Source organism: Cervus elaphus, chromosome 10 (assembly GCF_910594005.1).
Source record: "Cervus elaphus chromosome 10, mCerEla1.1, whole genome shotgun sequence".
In the NCBI taxonomy this organism is placed as follows: Eukaryota; Metazoa; Chordata; class Mammalia; order Artiodactyla; family Cervidae; genus Cervus; species Cervus elaphus.
The window spans coordinates 16,702,866-16,720,800 of record NC_057824.1 but is presented as its reverse complement, the minus strand read 5'-3'; the positions used below and the strand labels follow the sequence as shown (position 1 = coordinate 16,720,800).

The following is a 17,935-nucleotide window of genomic DNA, read 5'->3' as shown; positions in this document are numbered from 1 at the left end:
AGAAGACAATGGGGGGCTGAGGCACTACCTGCTGTCTCTGGGTGCAAGAATGAGCTCAGATGCCATCTGTTCACAGAGGAAACCTCTCTCTGAGTCTTTCCCATCGAAACTCATCTGAATCCTCTGCCAGTGCAGTAGTTCCCTTATCCCCGGGGATATGGTCCAAGAATCCCAGTGGGGGCGTGAAACCATGGACACCACAGGACCCTCTACTTACTATGTTTCTCCTATACATACATACCTCTGACAAAGTGTAACTTATAAATTAGGCACAGTAAGAGAATATCCGAATTGCCAATATCACTACCCTTGGGCTTTGGGGTAAGTAAAATGAGAAGTCCTTGAGTACAAGTACTTGATACTGCGATATTGGATCAGATAACTGAGCTGGCAACTAAGTGATGAAACTGTGGACAAGCAGGACAAAGGGGCGGAGTGGAAGGGTTTGAGTTAACCACGCTACCCAGAGCAGCACACAACTTAAAACTTATGAAATGACATTTCTGGAATTTTCCATTTAATATTTTTGGACCATGGTTGACCGCAGGTAGCTGAAACCTCAGAAAGCAAAGCCGCTGATAAATGGGCTCTACACTGTACTCCAAGTCAGCGGGTGGGGTCCTGGAGCCATGATGGCGGCTTCCCTACACAAGGATCCCCAAGAGTAACGGGGATGAAAAGTAAAGTAATGCTTTTCAAGCTACATCGGACTTTACCTTAGATAGTTCTTTAAGGACCAGTGGGTTTTTCTTACACAGATCTTCCCAAGAGTTTTTGATCATGTTTGCTTCCTCTTCCACATCTTGGTCTCCAGGCACAGATTCTGCATTCTGCAAAACAACCTGTTTTTCCCAAGATAAGGATGGCAGGTGTAAGTGCTTTTGCAAGGATAGGAGGGAGACATAAAGGTCCTTCCCCGTAACGTTGTGAAGGTGCCCCAGCCACGCCAGCTCCCATTTGCACACCACCACCCATTCTGAGGGAAAGCTGCAGGCAGGACTGAGTGCATGCTGACATGACTGTGATATGCTGGACAGGAAAGCATTGGTTTTTAAAGAAAGTAAAAAAGACTTGAAGCCCAGAGGTGTCAAGATACAACAAATCCCATTTTCTACAGGATTTCCATGATCATGGGGGTGGGGGAGGTGCTTTGCCACTGGAAGATATTCAGGTCAAGAACTGACACAACAGACCTTTCTCCTATCTGGCTCCTGAATGACTGAGGGGAGAGGTGTTACAAGCTGACTAGTTTTAGGTAGTCCATGGCTGGCCAGGGTCACAGGGCCCAGGCCAATGCTCTTCCCCCTTCTCCCCTCAGGGCCTGGGGTCCTGGGGACCTCAGTAACCCCTCTGCCCTGAGGGTGGGTTACACGATCTCCAGGCCTTCTGACTTAAGAGAATCAAGGTCACTGCAGACTGCAGGAATTAAGCTGTGAAGCTAGCCCCTTACCTGTCCTTACAGACTTACACTTGGACTCACTCACCAATTTTTGCTTCCAGTAGAGGCCAGAAAACCTGGCTTTCAGTTCCCATAAGACATTGGTTTCAATGAGGAAAAGCAGGATGAGGTACACGAGCCCTGAGATGGCAAGGGCTGTCAGGTACTTCCCCATCCCGAGAGACTTCCAGGCATAGATGTCCTCCTGGACCACATAGCCCTCTGCTACAATGGGACAAACGGACACGATCTGATTACACAGAGCAGCTAGATTCCTATGATAACAAATGTCATTTAAAAGGAGCATTATTGTCATCAATGTGGTCACTTCACCCCAGATGGGAAACATATACAGTATTCTGCTTTTCTTGCTGGAACCAATGTTTAGCAAAAATTATGCAGTAAAGTAAAAAGACTTCTCCCTGTCCATATGACAGTTACTTGAAATGCAAACTATTTATATGTTTGATTCTTTTATCAATTATTACTCACCCTGTAACTTCAACTGACCACTCATGCAGAAACACTCAGCAGCCTCAAGTCTCCTATTTTAATCTGATTTGCCTACAAATTTTCTTTTAAATACATGCATTTTTAAATTATACAATACACACTCATTGGAAAAAAGAGACACGTCTGAGGTAGAGTCAAGGTACTTCTCCTCTCCCTACAGCTGTTTTATGTGTGTGTGTGTGTGTGTGTGTGTGTATAATACTTCCATACTCTCTGGATATAATCTTTTAAAATACAAGTAGACCGATACTATGCATTATCTTCTCCAATTCATTTGTTTTGTTTCAGTTCAGTTCAGTCACTCAGTCGTGTCCGACTCTTTGCGACCCCATGTACTGCAGCACGCCAGGCTTCCCTGTCCATCACCAACTCCTGGAGCTTACTCAGACTCACATCCAGCGAGTCAGTGATGCCATCCAACCATTTCATCCTCTGTCATCCCCTTCTCCTCCTGCCTTCAATCTTTCCCAGCATCAGGGTCTTTTCCAATGAGTCAGTTCTTCACATCAGGCGGCCAAAGTACTGGAGTTTCAGCTTCAGCATCAATCCTTCCAATGAATATTCAGAACTGATTTCCTTTAGGATGGACTGGTTGGATCTCCTTGCAGTCCAAGGGACTCTCAAGAGTCTTCTCCAACACCACAGTTCAAAAGTGTCAATTTTTTGGCGCTCAGCTTTCTTTATAGTTCAACCCTCACATCCATACAGGGCTATTGGAAAAACCATAGCTTTGATTAGATGGACCTTTGTCGGCAAAGTAATGTCTGTGCTTTTTAAAACGCTGTCCAGTTTGGTCATAGCTTTTCTTCCAAGGAGCAAGCATCTTTTAATTTCATGGCTGCAGTCACCATCTGCAGTGATTTTGGAGCCCAAGAAAATACATTGTCTCACTGTTTCCATTGCTTCCCCACCTATTTGCCATGAAGTGATGGGACCAGATGCCATGATCTTAGGTTTTTTGAATGTTGAGTTTTAAGCCAGCTTTTTCACTCTCCTCTTTCACTTTCATCAAGAGGCTCTTTAGGTCCTCTTCACTTTCTGCCATTAGGGTGGTGTCATCTGCATATCTGAGGTTATTGATATTTCTTCTGGCAATGTTGATTCCAGCTTGTGCTTCATCCGGCCTGGCATTTCGCATGATGTACTCTGCATGTAAGTTAAATAAGCAGGGTGACAATATACAGCCTTGATGTACCCCTTTCACGATCTGGAACCAGTCTGTTGGTCCATGTCCAGTTCTAACTGTTGCTTCTTGACCTGCACACAGATTTCTCAGGGGGCAGGTCAGGTGGTCTGGTATTCCCATCTCTTGAAGAATTTTCCACAGTTTGTTGTGATCCACGCAGTCAAAGGCTTTGGCGTAGTCAATAAAGCAGAGTGAAGCCGCTCAGTCGAGTCCGACTCTTAGCGACCCCATGAACTGCAGCCTACCAGGCTCTGCTGTCCATGGGATTTTCCAGGCAAGAGTACTGGAGTGGGTTGCCATTGCCTTCTCCAAATAAAGCAGAAGTAGATGTTTTTCTGGAACTCTCTTGCTTTTTCAATGATCCAGTGGATGTTGGCAATTTGATCTCTGGTTCTTCTGCCTTTTCTAAATCCACCTTGAACATCTGGAAGTTCGCAGTTCACGTACTGTTGAAGCCTCACTTGGATAATTTTGAGCATTATTTTGCTAGTGTGTGAGATGAGTGCAATTGTGGGGTAGTCTGAGCATTCTTTGGCCTTGCCTTTCTTTGGGATTGGAATGAAAACTGACCTTTTCCAGTCCTGTGGCCACTGCTGAGTTTTCCAAACTTGTTGGCATATTGAGTGTAACACTTTCACAGCACCATCTTTTAGGACTTGAAATAGCTCAGCTGGAATTCCATCACCTCCGCTAGCTTTGTTCATAGTGATGCTTCCTAAGGCCCACTTGACTTCAGACTCCAGGATGTCTGGCTCTAGGTGAGTGATCACACTATCATGGTTATCTGGGTCATGAAGATCTTTTTTGTATAGTTCTTCTGTGTATTCTTGCCACCTCTTCTTAATATCTTCTGCTTCTGTTAGGTCTATACCGCTTCTGTCCTTTATTGTGCCCATCTTTGGATGAAATGTTCCCTTGGAATCTCTAATTTTCTTGAAGAGATCTCTAGTCTTTCCCACTCTATTGTTTTCCTCTATTTCTTTGCATTGATCACTGAGGAAGGCTTTCTTATCTCTCTCCTTGCTATTCTTTGGAACTCTGCATTCAAATGGGTTTATCTTTCCTTTTCTCCTTTGCGTCACTGGCATGAACTCCTTATTGCCAAATCCAGACTTAAACTGAAGAAAGTAGGGACCTAAATCAAATTCCTTACAATTTTGATTAGACCAATCAGGTGAGACCTAAATCAAATCCCTTACGATTATACAGTGGAAGTAACAAATAAATTCAAGGGATTAGATCTGATAGACTGAGTGCCTGAAGAACTATGGAAGGAGGTTGTTTTGTTTATGCATATACAACAGACATCGGCCATATCCGGACATACAGATCAAACTAATACAGATCTTTGGCAAAAGCAGATACATGGACGTTATAATGGCTAGTATTACGGTAACTTTGGTTTGTAACTCCACTTTTTGTTTTCTGTGTAACTTAAGAAACTGATGCATAAAAAAACAACAACGAGTCTATGGTTCTGGGCACACAGTAGATAAAGAGGTCTTGTGACATCAATAATTAAAAGGGATTGGGGACAGGGCTGCATAAGGGTTGTTTTTCTATATTGTTGAAGACAAGCTGATACAAATTCAAATTAGAATGTTAAGGATGTTAAAATGCAATTCCCATGGTAACCACAAAGAAAATAGCTATTGAATATACCCAAGAGGAAATGAGAAAGGAATTAAATGTTTCATGTGAGGCAACTAGAGTAGCCCAACTCAGAGAGTGGAATGGTAGTCGCTAGAGGCTCGGGTGGGGCCGTTAGTGTTTCGTGGGTTCAGAATTTCAGTTCTGCAAGTTGAAGAAAGTTCTGGAGATGATGATGGTGATGGCACAACAGTGTGAATGTATTTAATGCCACCGAACTGCACACTTAAAAATGGTTAAAATGGTAAACTTCACATATTTTTCCACATTTAAAGAAAATAACTGATTTTAAAAGGTGTTGGAAAGGATGTGGACAAATTGGAACTCTCATATGTTGCTGGTGAAATGTAAAATGGTGCAGCCACTGTGGAAAATTGTTTGGTGCTTCCTGAAAAAGCTAAACATACAGTCATAAGACTCAGCAAATCCACTCCTAAGTATATAATCAAAAGAACTGAAAACTGGTTCACACAAAAATTTGTATGTGAATGTCCATGGCAGCATTATTTATAATAGCAAAAACATAGAAACAATCCAAATGTCCATTAGCTGATGAACAGATAAGCAAACAGTAGTCCATCCATACAATGGAATATTATTCAGCCATAACAAGGAACAAAGTACTGATGCACACCACAACCTGGATGAACCCTACCAATACTGCTGTAAGTGAAAGAAGCCAGACACAAAAGGTCACACAGTGATTCCATTTACAAGAAATGCCCAGAACAGCCCAATCAGTAGAGACAGAAAGTAGATTATTAGCTGTCAGATGCTTGGGGGAAAAGGGAAAGGGAAGTGACTGTTAATGGATGGAACATTTCTTTATTCCAGGTGACGAGAATGTTCTGGAATCAGATGGTGGTGATGGTTGCACAACCTTGGGAATACACCAAAAACCAATGAATTGTACACTTTATAAAGGGATGAATTTTATATGAATTGTATCTTAATAAAAATGTAATTAACACAGAAACCAACACAACATTGTAAAAATTAAAAAGCAATGTAATTAACAAAAGTCTGTTTGTCATACTCACAAACTTTACTGCACTCAACATAGTCTAAGCTCTTGGCCTTGCAAAACTTCTGCAGTTCAAAGTTGTAGTACAGGTTGGATAAAGCCATCCCCAGGCAATGGCCTGGAAGTAGTAGGAACATGTCATCCAGGGAGTCTGAGATTGTTGTATAGCCAAGTTCTGTGAGGGGAACAGAAGATATTAACCCTTCTTTCAGGAAGAAGTGGGTACATCACCCAGCGACTCTCTAGGCCCACTGGGCCTCTTCTCCTGTATAAAGGGTTTGTTCTTTCCTCCTGTGGCTTTACCTGTCTCCGCTCGCCACACTCCCAGGCCCAAGATCAGAAATCAGGTTCTCCCTGACTCCCAGTGTTCCCTCTCCTGAGGCAGTCACCTAGCCTCTAAGCTGTAACTATTTTTTCTTTTGCAGCGCTTCCTGAAGTCATTTTACTTCTATTCCAACTGTTTATGCAGACAAGTCAGAAAGAGCTTGGTGTGTTTGAGAAAACCAGCATGGGCATGGCTGCAATAGGGGATGCACTTGTGGAAGTTGTGGCTTTGAAGGCTGGAGGCTTACAAATGAGTTAGGGCCAGACAGGAAAGCCCGGGGGACCAGCTTTGGATTTATTCGAGTGTCATCTTACAAGTAGATAAGGAGAACACAGCTCCTGTGTGGACAGTTTGTGGAGACAAAACCACCATTATTTGCAGATGCTGTATATTATCACATACCTAGAAAAGCCACAAGAATCAACCAAAGTTGTCCTGTGGTTAGAACTCTGTGCTTCCAATGCAAGGGGCATGGGTTCAATCCCTGGTCAGGGAACTAAGATCCCACAAGCTTTGTGGTAAAAAGAAAGAAGAAAAGAGAACAGACTCAAGGACATGGAGAACAAATAACGGAAACTGGGGCCTCTTAGAGATTAGAGAAGCCAATTTTTTATGCTATATTGTTAATTGAAGAAATAACAAACAAGGTTATAAATAACCTTTGGTATATTTAAAATATTTTAAATATTTACAACAAATAAACACAACTGCTCTGTGAAATAACTATGCTACCCATAAGCAAATCAATCTGTAAGAGGATGAACTCAGTGTGCTGCATGGGAATGGACCTGCAGTGGGGCTGCGCTTACAGCCCTCTCCCACCCCACAGGCTGCTTGGTGCTAACCCCAGGCCACTCCACGTGCCGCCAGCTGCCGCCCTGCACAAACCATAACACATCTCCACCAACAAGCAGGTGGGATTAGAGCTTTCGTTTCAGGCTTCATGACTTGCTACACCACCAACTCCAAATCAGGGGGACCTGCAAGGAAGACAGCCCGGGGACATGTGACTTTCTTCAGACTCCCTGAAGAGAGGCTGAACAGAGTCTTCATATGAAAACAGACTCTCCTCTCAGGGCTTGGATTTAGAGTAGTACAGCCTTGGGGGATCAATTTATGAAATTTCTGTCAGTGGAGGCCACTGCGACATACAGGGAGTTGAACTTGGATGTGAGGTCTCCAGACCAACATTTCCTGGACCAGGACTCAGTAACTGAGCAGCAGGGCCAGGGTCCACCTGTGGGGATGGAAGCGCCGTTTAGGGGCACAGCTCAGAAGTCGTGGCTCCACATTGTGGCTGAGGCATCAGGGTCACGGCTCTGGTGATCAGAGAGTTGCACCTGTGGAGACCAGGCCCCAGTGGGTAGTTGCAGAGAGGGCAGGTATGGCCCTGGGGAAGAGGCACAGTGGCTCATGTCCTCTTAACGATCTCTCTGTAGAAGTCTAAATGTACAAATCTACCCTGGAGACTGAAGTAGAGGGGAGCGGGGAAACTGCCCGAACTCAGCTCTGTGGCTCCTGGGTGGGATAGAGAGAGACTTAACCACGAGGCAGTCTTGAGAGCCCTGCCTGGGATGAACAGTCAGCCACAGTGGCTCCCACACCCTCCCAGGTCAGCGACCATCTTCCGACGCTCAGGAGAGGAGTGCTCAACAATCCCACCTGTGATCACAGGGACAGGTATTCACAGCTCCTGCTTATTCGCCTGCCTTCCTTCCTTCCTTCTCTGCGGGTCCTACTCCAACACTGGCTAAGAGCAGAGGAGAGGTCACAAACCACCCCTACCTAGTCCTCCGACTGAGGAATCTTCTCTGCCACACTCCGGGGCGGGGTCCATCCTCTTCTGACTCTCGTGCTTTCTTCCTTCTTCGCTTTACTCCTGCACTTTGTTGGCTGAGATCCTTGACTAACTTTCCAAGAAAGTTGGGTATGGGTTCAATTGCTGTTGCCCAACTGAAGTTGTCTTTGCTCTGTCCCTCCACTGCCTGATGACAGAACTCAGTACAGAAACCCGTGTCTTTCAGGAAGTGTTTGGGTCTCTCTTCATTCAGTGTCAGACATTTGATAAATCCTTTCAATCTTGAAGTCTGCTTTTTTCAACTCTGGGAAATTTTGTTTTGTTTCTTGGGTAGTTTCCTCAACCTGATTTCCTGTTTTCTCTTTCTGGAAGGCTAATAAGGCTAATTCAATTAATAAATTGAATACAAATAGCATCTCCTGCATTTACTGTCACATTACCTGCCTTTTCTCCCAACTTCTCTATTTCTCTTAACTTTTTGTTCTACTTTCTGGGAAATTCATTGCCTTTATTTTCCAACCCCTCTGCTAAATTCTTATTTTGGCAATCAGATCTTTCTTGTTTCCAAAGTTTTTCTTCTTCATGGAATTCTACAGAAGTCTCTTATTACCTTCTCTCAAACTGAGGAGTAATCTGTTTCAGTGAAGTGCATGATCGTCAGTGGACAGTGTGATGATTCTGACAAGTGTTTTTGCCAATGTAAGCAACACCTTAATGATGATATGGATGTCCCCATCCCTCCAGGCTTCCTATGGTCTCCGTTCATGGACCCCCCCAGCTCCGAGCTCAGTGTGTGCCTCATCCAGGCAGCACCCGGTTATGACGTCTGTCCGCACTGCTGCCTGTGCTGAGTGTCTGTCCCCCTGGAGGTGCGTGTCTGCAACACTGACCGTTTGGGGCTCTTCCAACGACCACTCTTGAGAAGAGCCTCACGCAGGCCCCTGCAGACACATGCTCTCGCAGGCACGACTTGTGTGGCTGCCAGAGGGATGGTTAAAGCTGTGTGATGTGTAGACCTGACGGGCCTCACCTTTTTCACTTGTGACCGAGACAAGAACAAAGGGGCCAATGCTCAGAAAGGTCAGCATGATGATGAGTTTGACACAGGCGTTCCCCGCATTGTCAAAGCAGAAGCTGGTCAGGTAGATGAAGGGGATGATGGCCCAGGCATAGAGCATCAGCATCAAGAAGACAGCTGGGACATTCTCCTTGTGTGTAAAAGCGTCCTCATTGAAGTATAGAAACACCACCTGGGGAAAGTGGGGCAGAGTTTGGAGAAGTCACTCAGAGTCAGCCCTAAGCATGAGAGAAAGGATACAACAATCTCAAGTTATTCTTAATAAGGTAAACAAGGTGTTGGCAGGACTCCAGCAGCACTGCCCTTCCCTCACTCCTCTGGCCGTGCAGAGGACACCAGTGCAGTGAGATGAGGAGCAGAGGCAGAACCAGGGAGGACGTGCTCCAGGCTGCACCCCTCTGTGCCCTGGAGGGCTACTTCTGGAATGTAAACACCCATCCCCAGGGTACTGTCTTACCAGCCTGAGGCAGCAGCTCTGGGGAAGTCACCACCTAGAGACCCTAGAGCAGGGCCCCCCGCTCCTAATGACGCTGGGACGGGAATCACCTTTTACTGAGGGTCAGCGAGGAAGCTGCATTCACAGCCATGTGGCCCATCAGGGGCAGAGCTGCCAGCCTAGACGTCTGGTTGGGTCCCGGTTCTTTGCAGGGGCCCCAAGGCCAGTCCCCTGGACACAGGGGGTTGGGAGGAGGGGCCCCTCACAACTCAGCTCACCAGCAGCAGCAGGCTGGGAACAAGGAAGGACAGGAGGTCCCATAGCAGAGAGGAGAGCCAGAATGTAGCCACGTGGACGCCGCTGATGAACTGGACCTGCTTGGCCTTGAGGCCTCTCTCCTTGACCGTCAAGATGGAAAAGGAACTCGAAAGGAAAGCCATTCCAAAAAGCAAGTTGATGACAAGATAATGTCCTTTAGGGCCCCTGTCAAAGGCAGGATATAAGGAGAGAGGCAGTCATTTAAGTAGAACTGGTCAAAGCAACCATATTCCAAAATAACAATTTGTAATTAAAACAAAGAGACAAAAAGGGAGGAAGCTGGCAGTAACGGGAGACGCTCAACGAGGAGGAAGGAAAGCTGCACATACTCATACAAGATGTCCTCTGCGGTCTCCACGCTTGACTGAGGCTGAGGGTGGTTCAGGACTGTTATGGACGCCCGGGGCCCAGAAAGCAACTTGAACAGGACGTTATCCACCAACGCCAGCACCTGGGCCACGGAATGGTACGCCTGGTTGTTGAACAGTGCTGTCACGATGGTGTGGTTCCCCATGTCGTCAAAAGAAATGGCCACCAGGTAGTTCTGGTCAAAGACCTCGGGCTCCTCCTCTAACTTTTTCAGGAGGAATGCTTCCACTGGGCCTGGAAGAGAACAGACCGCTGAGTGGGTCGCACCAGGGCCTCACGAGGCAGGGAGGACTGCGGCTCCTCCTGAACGTCTCTCTCCTTACCAAGCCCCACACACATCCCCAGTGGGGTCCTCCTGTCGTGGCCATGCCCTGACTTCCGGTCATCCACTTGGGCCCGCAGGGCTGCCTCCTGCCTGAGCCCCTCAGGCCTGGGGCCTCAAGAAAGTTTTCCGTTCATTGACTGGAGCGGCAGTGAACAGTCTTGCCCAGGCATCTTTCAGGCTTCCCTGCTGTGCAATCCTCATGCACACCACAGGCTCTGAGCTCAGGAGTGCCCTCTGACCCTCTGAGGCTAAGCTATGTCTGTGTGACCATCACGGACTGTTCCTCTGCACTACTGCTTATCCACAAGACCTCTGGGTGAGGAGCTCTCTGAGAGCTGTTCATCACCACACTTCTAGCACACAGGCTGACTGACCAAGAACCCTGGAATTTTTACGCTGGAATGATCACTGTACTGGTGGCTGAGGGTTACCGAGTGCCAGTGTTGCAGTGTGAAGCACCTGTGATGGGCACTCCCCTGGAGACCCTCTGGTGGCAGTGTGAGGAAACCAAGGTTGGGAGAGGTAAAGCACTACAATCCCAACCATTTCTGCAGCTGATCTCTTATACTTTACTAAAAATAAATCCTGAAAATTTTCATTTTAAATTAAAATAACACATCAATATAATTTTAAAAATCAAATAATTATACAAAACTTACAATGGGAGATGGCAGTGCCATGGCCTTCAGCATCACTATCCCTGGCTCCTGCTCACCAGGGCAACCACGTTGAAGTCTTTCAGTCCGTGTTTCTTAGGATCGATAAATAGTCCATTTCTCTACTGACAGCCTATCTCGGAAGCAAGGACTTAGCTCTCTTAGAGGACTATCCCCACCTCCTAGGGCCTTCCCCACCCCTCCCCACCTGCCCTAGAGTTGTATCGTAAATTCAGTTTAACCAGTAGTCAGTTTTGACATTCACTATGAAAAAGTAGAAGTTATTCACAGCTGAACCAAGGAGCACACCAGGACATGTTTCTTTCTTCTGTACACCTGTGCCCCTCTGAAGGAAACACTATTCTCCTTTTCTCGTCTGCTTAGTTTTTGTCCCATCTGTCACCAAATCACCCACAAACTCCCTTGGCAGAAGTGTAAATCTCTTCTCAACACGTTCAAACATAACAGAAAATTTGTTTCATTTTTGGACATGCTTTAGTCCCTAGAAAGACACAACTTGGTCCCATTTCTAGGAACTTTCCCTTTCCTGTTACTTTTTAAAGATTTCTTTCTGAGGCTTCTAGCCACATATTCTGACTTCAGAGAGCATCATGTAGTGTGGAAGCACATGGCTTCACTGCAGGGAGCAATGGGCCTGCTTCCTGCCCCGTTTTCCTGGGTCTGGTACTTACTTTGCAGCTCCCGAGGAATCTGGCCCTCAGCCACAAGCACATCTGTCAAACGTTCTACAAACTGTGGACCCAGCCTGGAGTTCGGAGAAATGTAGAATGGAACAATAGTTTGACCATATACTTTTAGGGTCAGCTCCAATGGGCTGTTGTCCATGCTTATATCGAAGTTGAGGAATGAGAGGCTGATACTAAGAATGACCAGAGGCACCAGGATCTGTATTGACAGCATCATCATCCAGTTGCGCCAAGAATAGGTAGCCCTTTTCAAGAACATGGCATAGAACTGTTGGCAGAGAAGGCTGAACTACAATTTAAAAAAAGGACATATTATTAACATGGTCACATGTTAGGTAGGAGCTGGCAGGCAGTGAAGTGGCTCATGTTCAACTGTATTCTCTCATATTATGTCTAACATTTTGATTGTGTCAAAAATTGCTTCAAATTAAAGTTCTTTGACTTAATTATTAGATTAACATTTAATGGCAGAAAAAGAAGGCACAGATTGGAAAGAGTTTGAAAGAGAAGTCTAAACAGACATCAAACGTAAACATGATACATTGTTTTTTACTTGTCAGATTGGCAAAAATTTTATGTTGATGAGGATATAGGGGGAAGGAAATGCCATTGCTTGCTGGCATTTTAATTTGATATTACTTTTTTAGAAAACAAATGAGCTGAATGAATAAATTTGACAGCGACACAGTCTTTTTTTTTTTTTTTCATTTATTTTTATTAGTTGGAGGCTAACTACTTTACAATATTGTAGTGGTTTCTGTCATACATTGACATGAATCAGCCATGGATTTACATGTGTTCCCCATTCCGATCCTGCCTCCCGCCTCCCTCCCCATCCCAACCCTCTGGGTCTTCCCAGTGCACCAGCCCTGAGCACTTGTCTCATGTATCCAACCTGGGCTGGTGGTCTGTTTCACCCTTGATAGTATACTTGTTTCAATGCTATTCTCTCAAAACATCCCACCCTCGCCTTCTCCCACAAAAAGTCTGTTCTGTACATCTGTGTCTCTTTTTCTGTTTAGCATATAGGGTTATCGTTACCATCTTTTAAAATTCCATATATATGCATTACTATACTATATATACTATATATATATATACTATATATATAGTATATATACTATAGTATATATACTATATATAGTATATAAAGATATACTATATCTTTCTGGCTTACTTCACTCTGTATAATGGGCTCCAGTTTCATCCATCTCATTAGAACTGATTCAAATGAATTCTTTTTAATGACTGAGTAATATTCCATTGTGTATATGTACCACAGCTTCTTTATCCATTCATCTGCTGATGGGCATCTAGGTTGCTTCCATGTCCTGGCAATTATAAACAGTGCTGAGATGAACACTGGGGTGCACGTGTCTCTTTCAGATCTGGTTTCCTCAGTGTGTATGCCCAGGAGTGGGATTGCTGGGTCATATGGCAGTTCTATTTCCAGTTTTTTAAGGAATCTCCACACTGTTCTCCATAGCGACTGTACTAGTTTGCATTCCCACCAACAGTGTTAGAGGATTCCCTTTTCTCCACACTCTCCAGCATTTACTGCTTGTAGACTTTTGGATAGCAGCCATCCTGACTGGCGTGTAATAGTACCTCTTTGTGGTTTTGATTTGCATTTCTCTGATAATGAGTGATGTTAAACATCTTTTCACATGTTTGTTAGCCATCTGTATGTCTTCTTTGGAGAAATGTCTGTTTAGCTCTTTGGCCCATTTTTTGATTGGGTCATTTATTTTTCTGGAATTGAGCTGCAGGAATTGTTTGTATAGTTTTTAGATTAATTCTTTGTCAGTTGCTTCGTTTGCTATTATTTTCTCCCAATCTGAATGCTGTCTTTTCACCTTGCTTATAGTTTCCTTTGTTGTGCAGAAGCTTTTAACTTTATTAGGTCCCATTTGCTTATTTTTGCTTTTATTTCCAATATTCTGGGAGGTGGGTCATAGAGGATCCTGCTGTGTTTCATGTCGGAGAGTGTTTTGCCTATGTTCTCCTCTAGGAGTTTTATAGTTTCTGGTCTTACATTTAGATCTTTAATCCATTTTGAGTTTATTTTTGTGTATGGTGTTAGAAAGTGTTCTAGTTTCATTCTTTTACAAGTGGTTGACCAGTTTTCCCAGCATCACTTGTTAAAGAGGTTGTCTTTTTTCCATTGTATATCCTTGCCTCCTTTGTCGAAGATAAGGTGTCCATAGGTGCGTGGATTCATCTCTGGGCTTTCTATTCTGTTCCATTGATCTATATGTCTGTCTTTGTGCCAGTACCATACTGTCTTGATGACTGTAGCTTTGTAGTAGAGCCTGAAGTCAGGCAGGTTGATTCCTCCAGTTCCATTCTTCTTTCTTAAGATTTCTTTGGCTATTTGAGGTTTTTTGTATTTCCACACAAATTGTGAAATTATTTGTTCTAGTTCTGTGAAAAATACCGTTGGTAGCTTGATAGGGATTGCATTGAATCTATAGATTGTTTTGGGTAGTATAGTCATTTTCACAATATTGATTTTTCCAATCCATGAACACAGTATATTTCTCCATCTATTTGTGTCCTCTTTGATTTCTTGACAGCCACACAGTCTTTAAGCTAGAGATTCCACTTCTAGTAATGCGTACCACAGATGCACCTGTGTAAGGATGCAGGCCACACATAGCGAGGTCCCTGGGCTTCAACAGTGAAAATCAAAGCATGCAGTCATGTGCACTGAGATCTCAAGATCCAGCCTTGGGCCCAGAGGTGGCGGCTGTGGAGGTCAGTGCCACAGGCTCCCATCAGCTTCTCTTTCACTGGCGCTGCGCTAGCTGGGTGGGCTGGGGCCTTCAAGCCTCAGGTTTCCCAAATACCAAAACACCCCAGAAAACCTCTTCGAAGTACCCACCATGTCTCCCACATTTGGATTTGAGGCTACTTCCTCTCAAGCATTCACCAAAAGGCATCACTATCACCCTGCCGGAGGTGGTGCTCTGAGAAATACTTCCTGGGAAGGTTCTGGAGTTGTTTCTAAAAGCAAAGCTTGGCCAAATAGAGGCTGGATAGATCCTTCCTGGGGTTGGAGAAGAGCCTCCTGTGTAGGACAGGCACTGGGTCTAGATAACCTCCAAGACTGGGGGCTCTGTGGATGGCAGCTTCCCCTTGAACAGGTGATTTAAGACTATGAAACAGTGAGTCATCTTCACTAACCCATGAAAGGGCTCCCTGGTGGCTCAGTGGAAAAGAACCTGCCTGCTAATGCAGGAGACACAGGTTTGATCTCTGGGTCAGGAAGACCCCCTGGAGGAGGAAATGGCAATCCACTTCAGTATTCTTGCTTGGGAAATTCCATGGACAGAGAAGCCTGGTGGGCTCCAGTCCAAGAGGTCACAAAAGAGTTGGACACGACTAAGTGATTGAGCATGCATGCATTCAATCCATGAAAACCAACCTCATTATTTTGTAGTAAACCATATAGATAGCTAAATCAAGACGACTATATAAAATGTATATCAACGTTCTTTTTTAAGTATTAAAATCTGCATGAAATACAGGTTGTCCATATATTTCATAAGAATTTTTTTTTAAATTAAGGATTTCCCTGGTGGTCCAGTGATTAAAACTTCACCTTCCAATGCAAGGAGTGCGGGTTCAAACCCTGGTGAGGGAGCTAAGATCCCACATGCCTCGTGTCCAAAATACCAAAATAGAAAACAGAAGCAAATTCAGTAAGGAATTTAAAAAATGGTACACATAAAAAAAAAATCTTAAGAATTTTTAACTTCAGGTGGTACCATGCATGATTTGTTTCATAGTGAAAGACTAAAAAGAAAGGTTAAATATGCTTTTTGGACAGTAGATTTAATGCTTTTTTAAAAAGCTAACTCTCCTGATTTCTTTTTTTTTTTAATGCTTATCTATTTATTTTTGGCTGTGCTGGGTCTTTGCTGCTGTGTGGGCCATTCTCCAGTTGAGGAGAGCTGGGGCCCTTCTCCAGCTGTGGTACACGGGTTTCCCACTGCAGTGGCCTCCCTTGTTGCCAAGCATGGGCTCTAGGGCACTGGAGCTTCAGTAGTTGTGGCCTCTGAGCTCTAGAGCGCAGGCTCAGTAGTCGGGGCGCTCAGACTTAGTCTCTCCACAGCATGTGGGGATCTTCCCAGGTCAGGGATTGAACCTGTTCTCCTGTGCTGGCAGATGGGCTCTTCACCAAGGAGCCACCAGGGAAGCTCGACTTACTGCTTTTACTCTTTCTTTTTCCTAGTGAAAGAAATGGCCACGCCCTTTCTATGAGCTTTTCTGATACTTCCTTTCCTGGTCAGAAAACACCAGCATTCTGACTTTCAACTGGAGCACGGTATTCCTGAAATCCAGCAGAGCCAATCTTTTATGTCTAAAATCTGCAGTTTTTCTTAAGCCCCTATTAAAGGTTGACATTCATGTCTTGACAGAATAATATCATGATTCCAGGAATGGAACAGAAACCTGCTTCTTGCATTTGATGTATCTGCTCACCCCAGTGTTAGGATGGATGGGTAGGCCGGATGGTATTGAGAAAATCCTTGAATGAAGACGTCTAATCCTGTTGACAGGAACTCTGCTCACGAGTGGATGAGAATGGAAGGAAGGAAGCTTTATGATCTGCAAGTCTATGTTGGAATCCATCAGTTTATTAACCCTAAACCAAACCAAAAACACAGAAATGAGAATTCTCAAAATCACAACACATTCCATTTTTTTTGGATTTAAAGAATGAAAGTCATGTAAGATACGAAAAAAATAAGTTAGGACACAAACAATGAGGAGAAAAAAAGGCACACCATGATTACATACTGTTGGCAAGTGTATACTGGCTAGAAAGGGCTTAAAAAGGAACTAACAACTGAATTAACTGACCAATGGCTTCTCCAAATAACTGAGGCAACACTAGCTTGAATAGATTTCATTATTTTCCTTAAAAGATCCCACACACAAATTAAAACAAAAATATAATATCACTTAATATGTACTTTATGAGCAAAACCATAAATTATAAAACGCGGCACTTCTGACCCTCCAGGTCTGGGGTTTGTAAACTATGGCCAGAGATCCAAATCCAGCCCAAGGTTTGTTTTGGTATGGCACAAGCTCAGAAAGGATTTCACACTTGTAAACTATTAATTAAGTGTCTACATGGTTAATTAAGTGTCTGCATAATACCCTTGTTACGTGACCAGTCCTACACAGCCTAAAGTATTTACCAAAGCTGTAATACTTTGGCCACCTGATGCAAAGAGCTGACTCACTGGAAAAGACCCTGATGCTGGGAAAGACTGAAGGCAAAAGGAGAAGTGGGCAGCAGAGGATGAAATGGCTGGATGGCATCACCAACTCAATGGACATGAGTTTGAGCAAACTCCGGGAGATAGTGAAGGACAGGGAAGCCTGGCGTGCTGCAGTTCATGGGGCTGCAAAGAGTCACACACGACTCAGTAACTGAATAACAACGACACAATACCCTCGATTATGCGACCAAGCCTACACAGCCTGAAGTATATACTATCTGACCCTTTAGAAAAGTTTGCCGAACCCCTGCTCGGGGTAAAATTCAGCAAAGTATGAGGTAAAAAAACATACTTTTACTCATAGTCTTTGAGCCAGTTATTCCATTGCTGGGAATTTGTCACAAGAAAATAATTCAATAAACTGGTTCATTTTCCCTCCAGTACAGTTCTGCAAAGGACAGTAAATTAACTGTTATTTATTGCCGTGACACAGATTATCCCAAAACTTAGCATCTTAAAACAACAGTAAGCATTTACAATCTCACACAGTCCCAGTGGGTCGGGAATTTGGGGGTGGCTCAGCTGTGTGGTTCTGCCTCAAGATCTCTCCTGCGGATACAGTCCAGCTCTTGGCCGGGCTACAGCTGTCTGAAGGCTGGACTGGGGCCAGAGGGTCTGGCCCACTCACAGGAGAGTGCCCGTATGTGGCAGTGAGGAGGCGGCAGTGGTGTGTGGTTCTCTAAGTGTAGTCTGGACAAGAACACTGGTTGACGTTTTAATTAGCATTAATGATTAAGACAAAACTGAAACAGCAAAGATGTCATGTCAAAACTTTACTCATCCACCCATGAGGTGACATTTTTATTGGACTAAAT

The 17,935-nt window shown here is 44.4% G+C and overlaps 1 protein-coding gene across 1 annotated transcript in view; it reads right to left on the bottom strand.

Moving 5' to 3' along the window:
• Positions 1–17,935, bottom strand: part of LOC122702301 (ATP-binding cassette sub-family A member 17-like) — an 86,689-nt gene that overhangs the window by 12,809 nt on the left and 55,945 nt on the right. Inside the window, exons 17-24 of the mRNA XM_043915980.1 lie at positions 16,312–16,474; positions 11,809–12,112; positions 10,096–10,369; positions 9,727–9,931; positions 8,965–9,184; positions 5,828–5,986; positions 1,485–1,663; positions 717–842 (exon numbers count right to left, since the gene is read on the bottom strand). Of these exons, the coding sequence (XP_043771915.1) occupies positions 717–842; positions 1,485–1,663; positions 5,828–5,986; positions 8,965–9,184; positions 9,727–9,931; positions 10,096–10,369; positions 11,809–12,112; positions 16,312–16,474 (1,630 nt within the window). The remainder of the gene's footprint in view (positions 1–716; positions 843–1,484; positions 1,664–5,827; positions 5,987–8,964; positions 9,185–9,726; positions 9,932–10,095; positions 10,370–11,808; positions 12,113–16,311; positions 16,475–17,935) is intronic.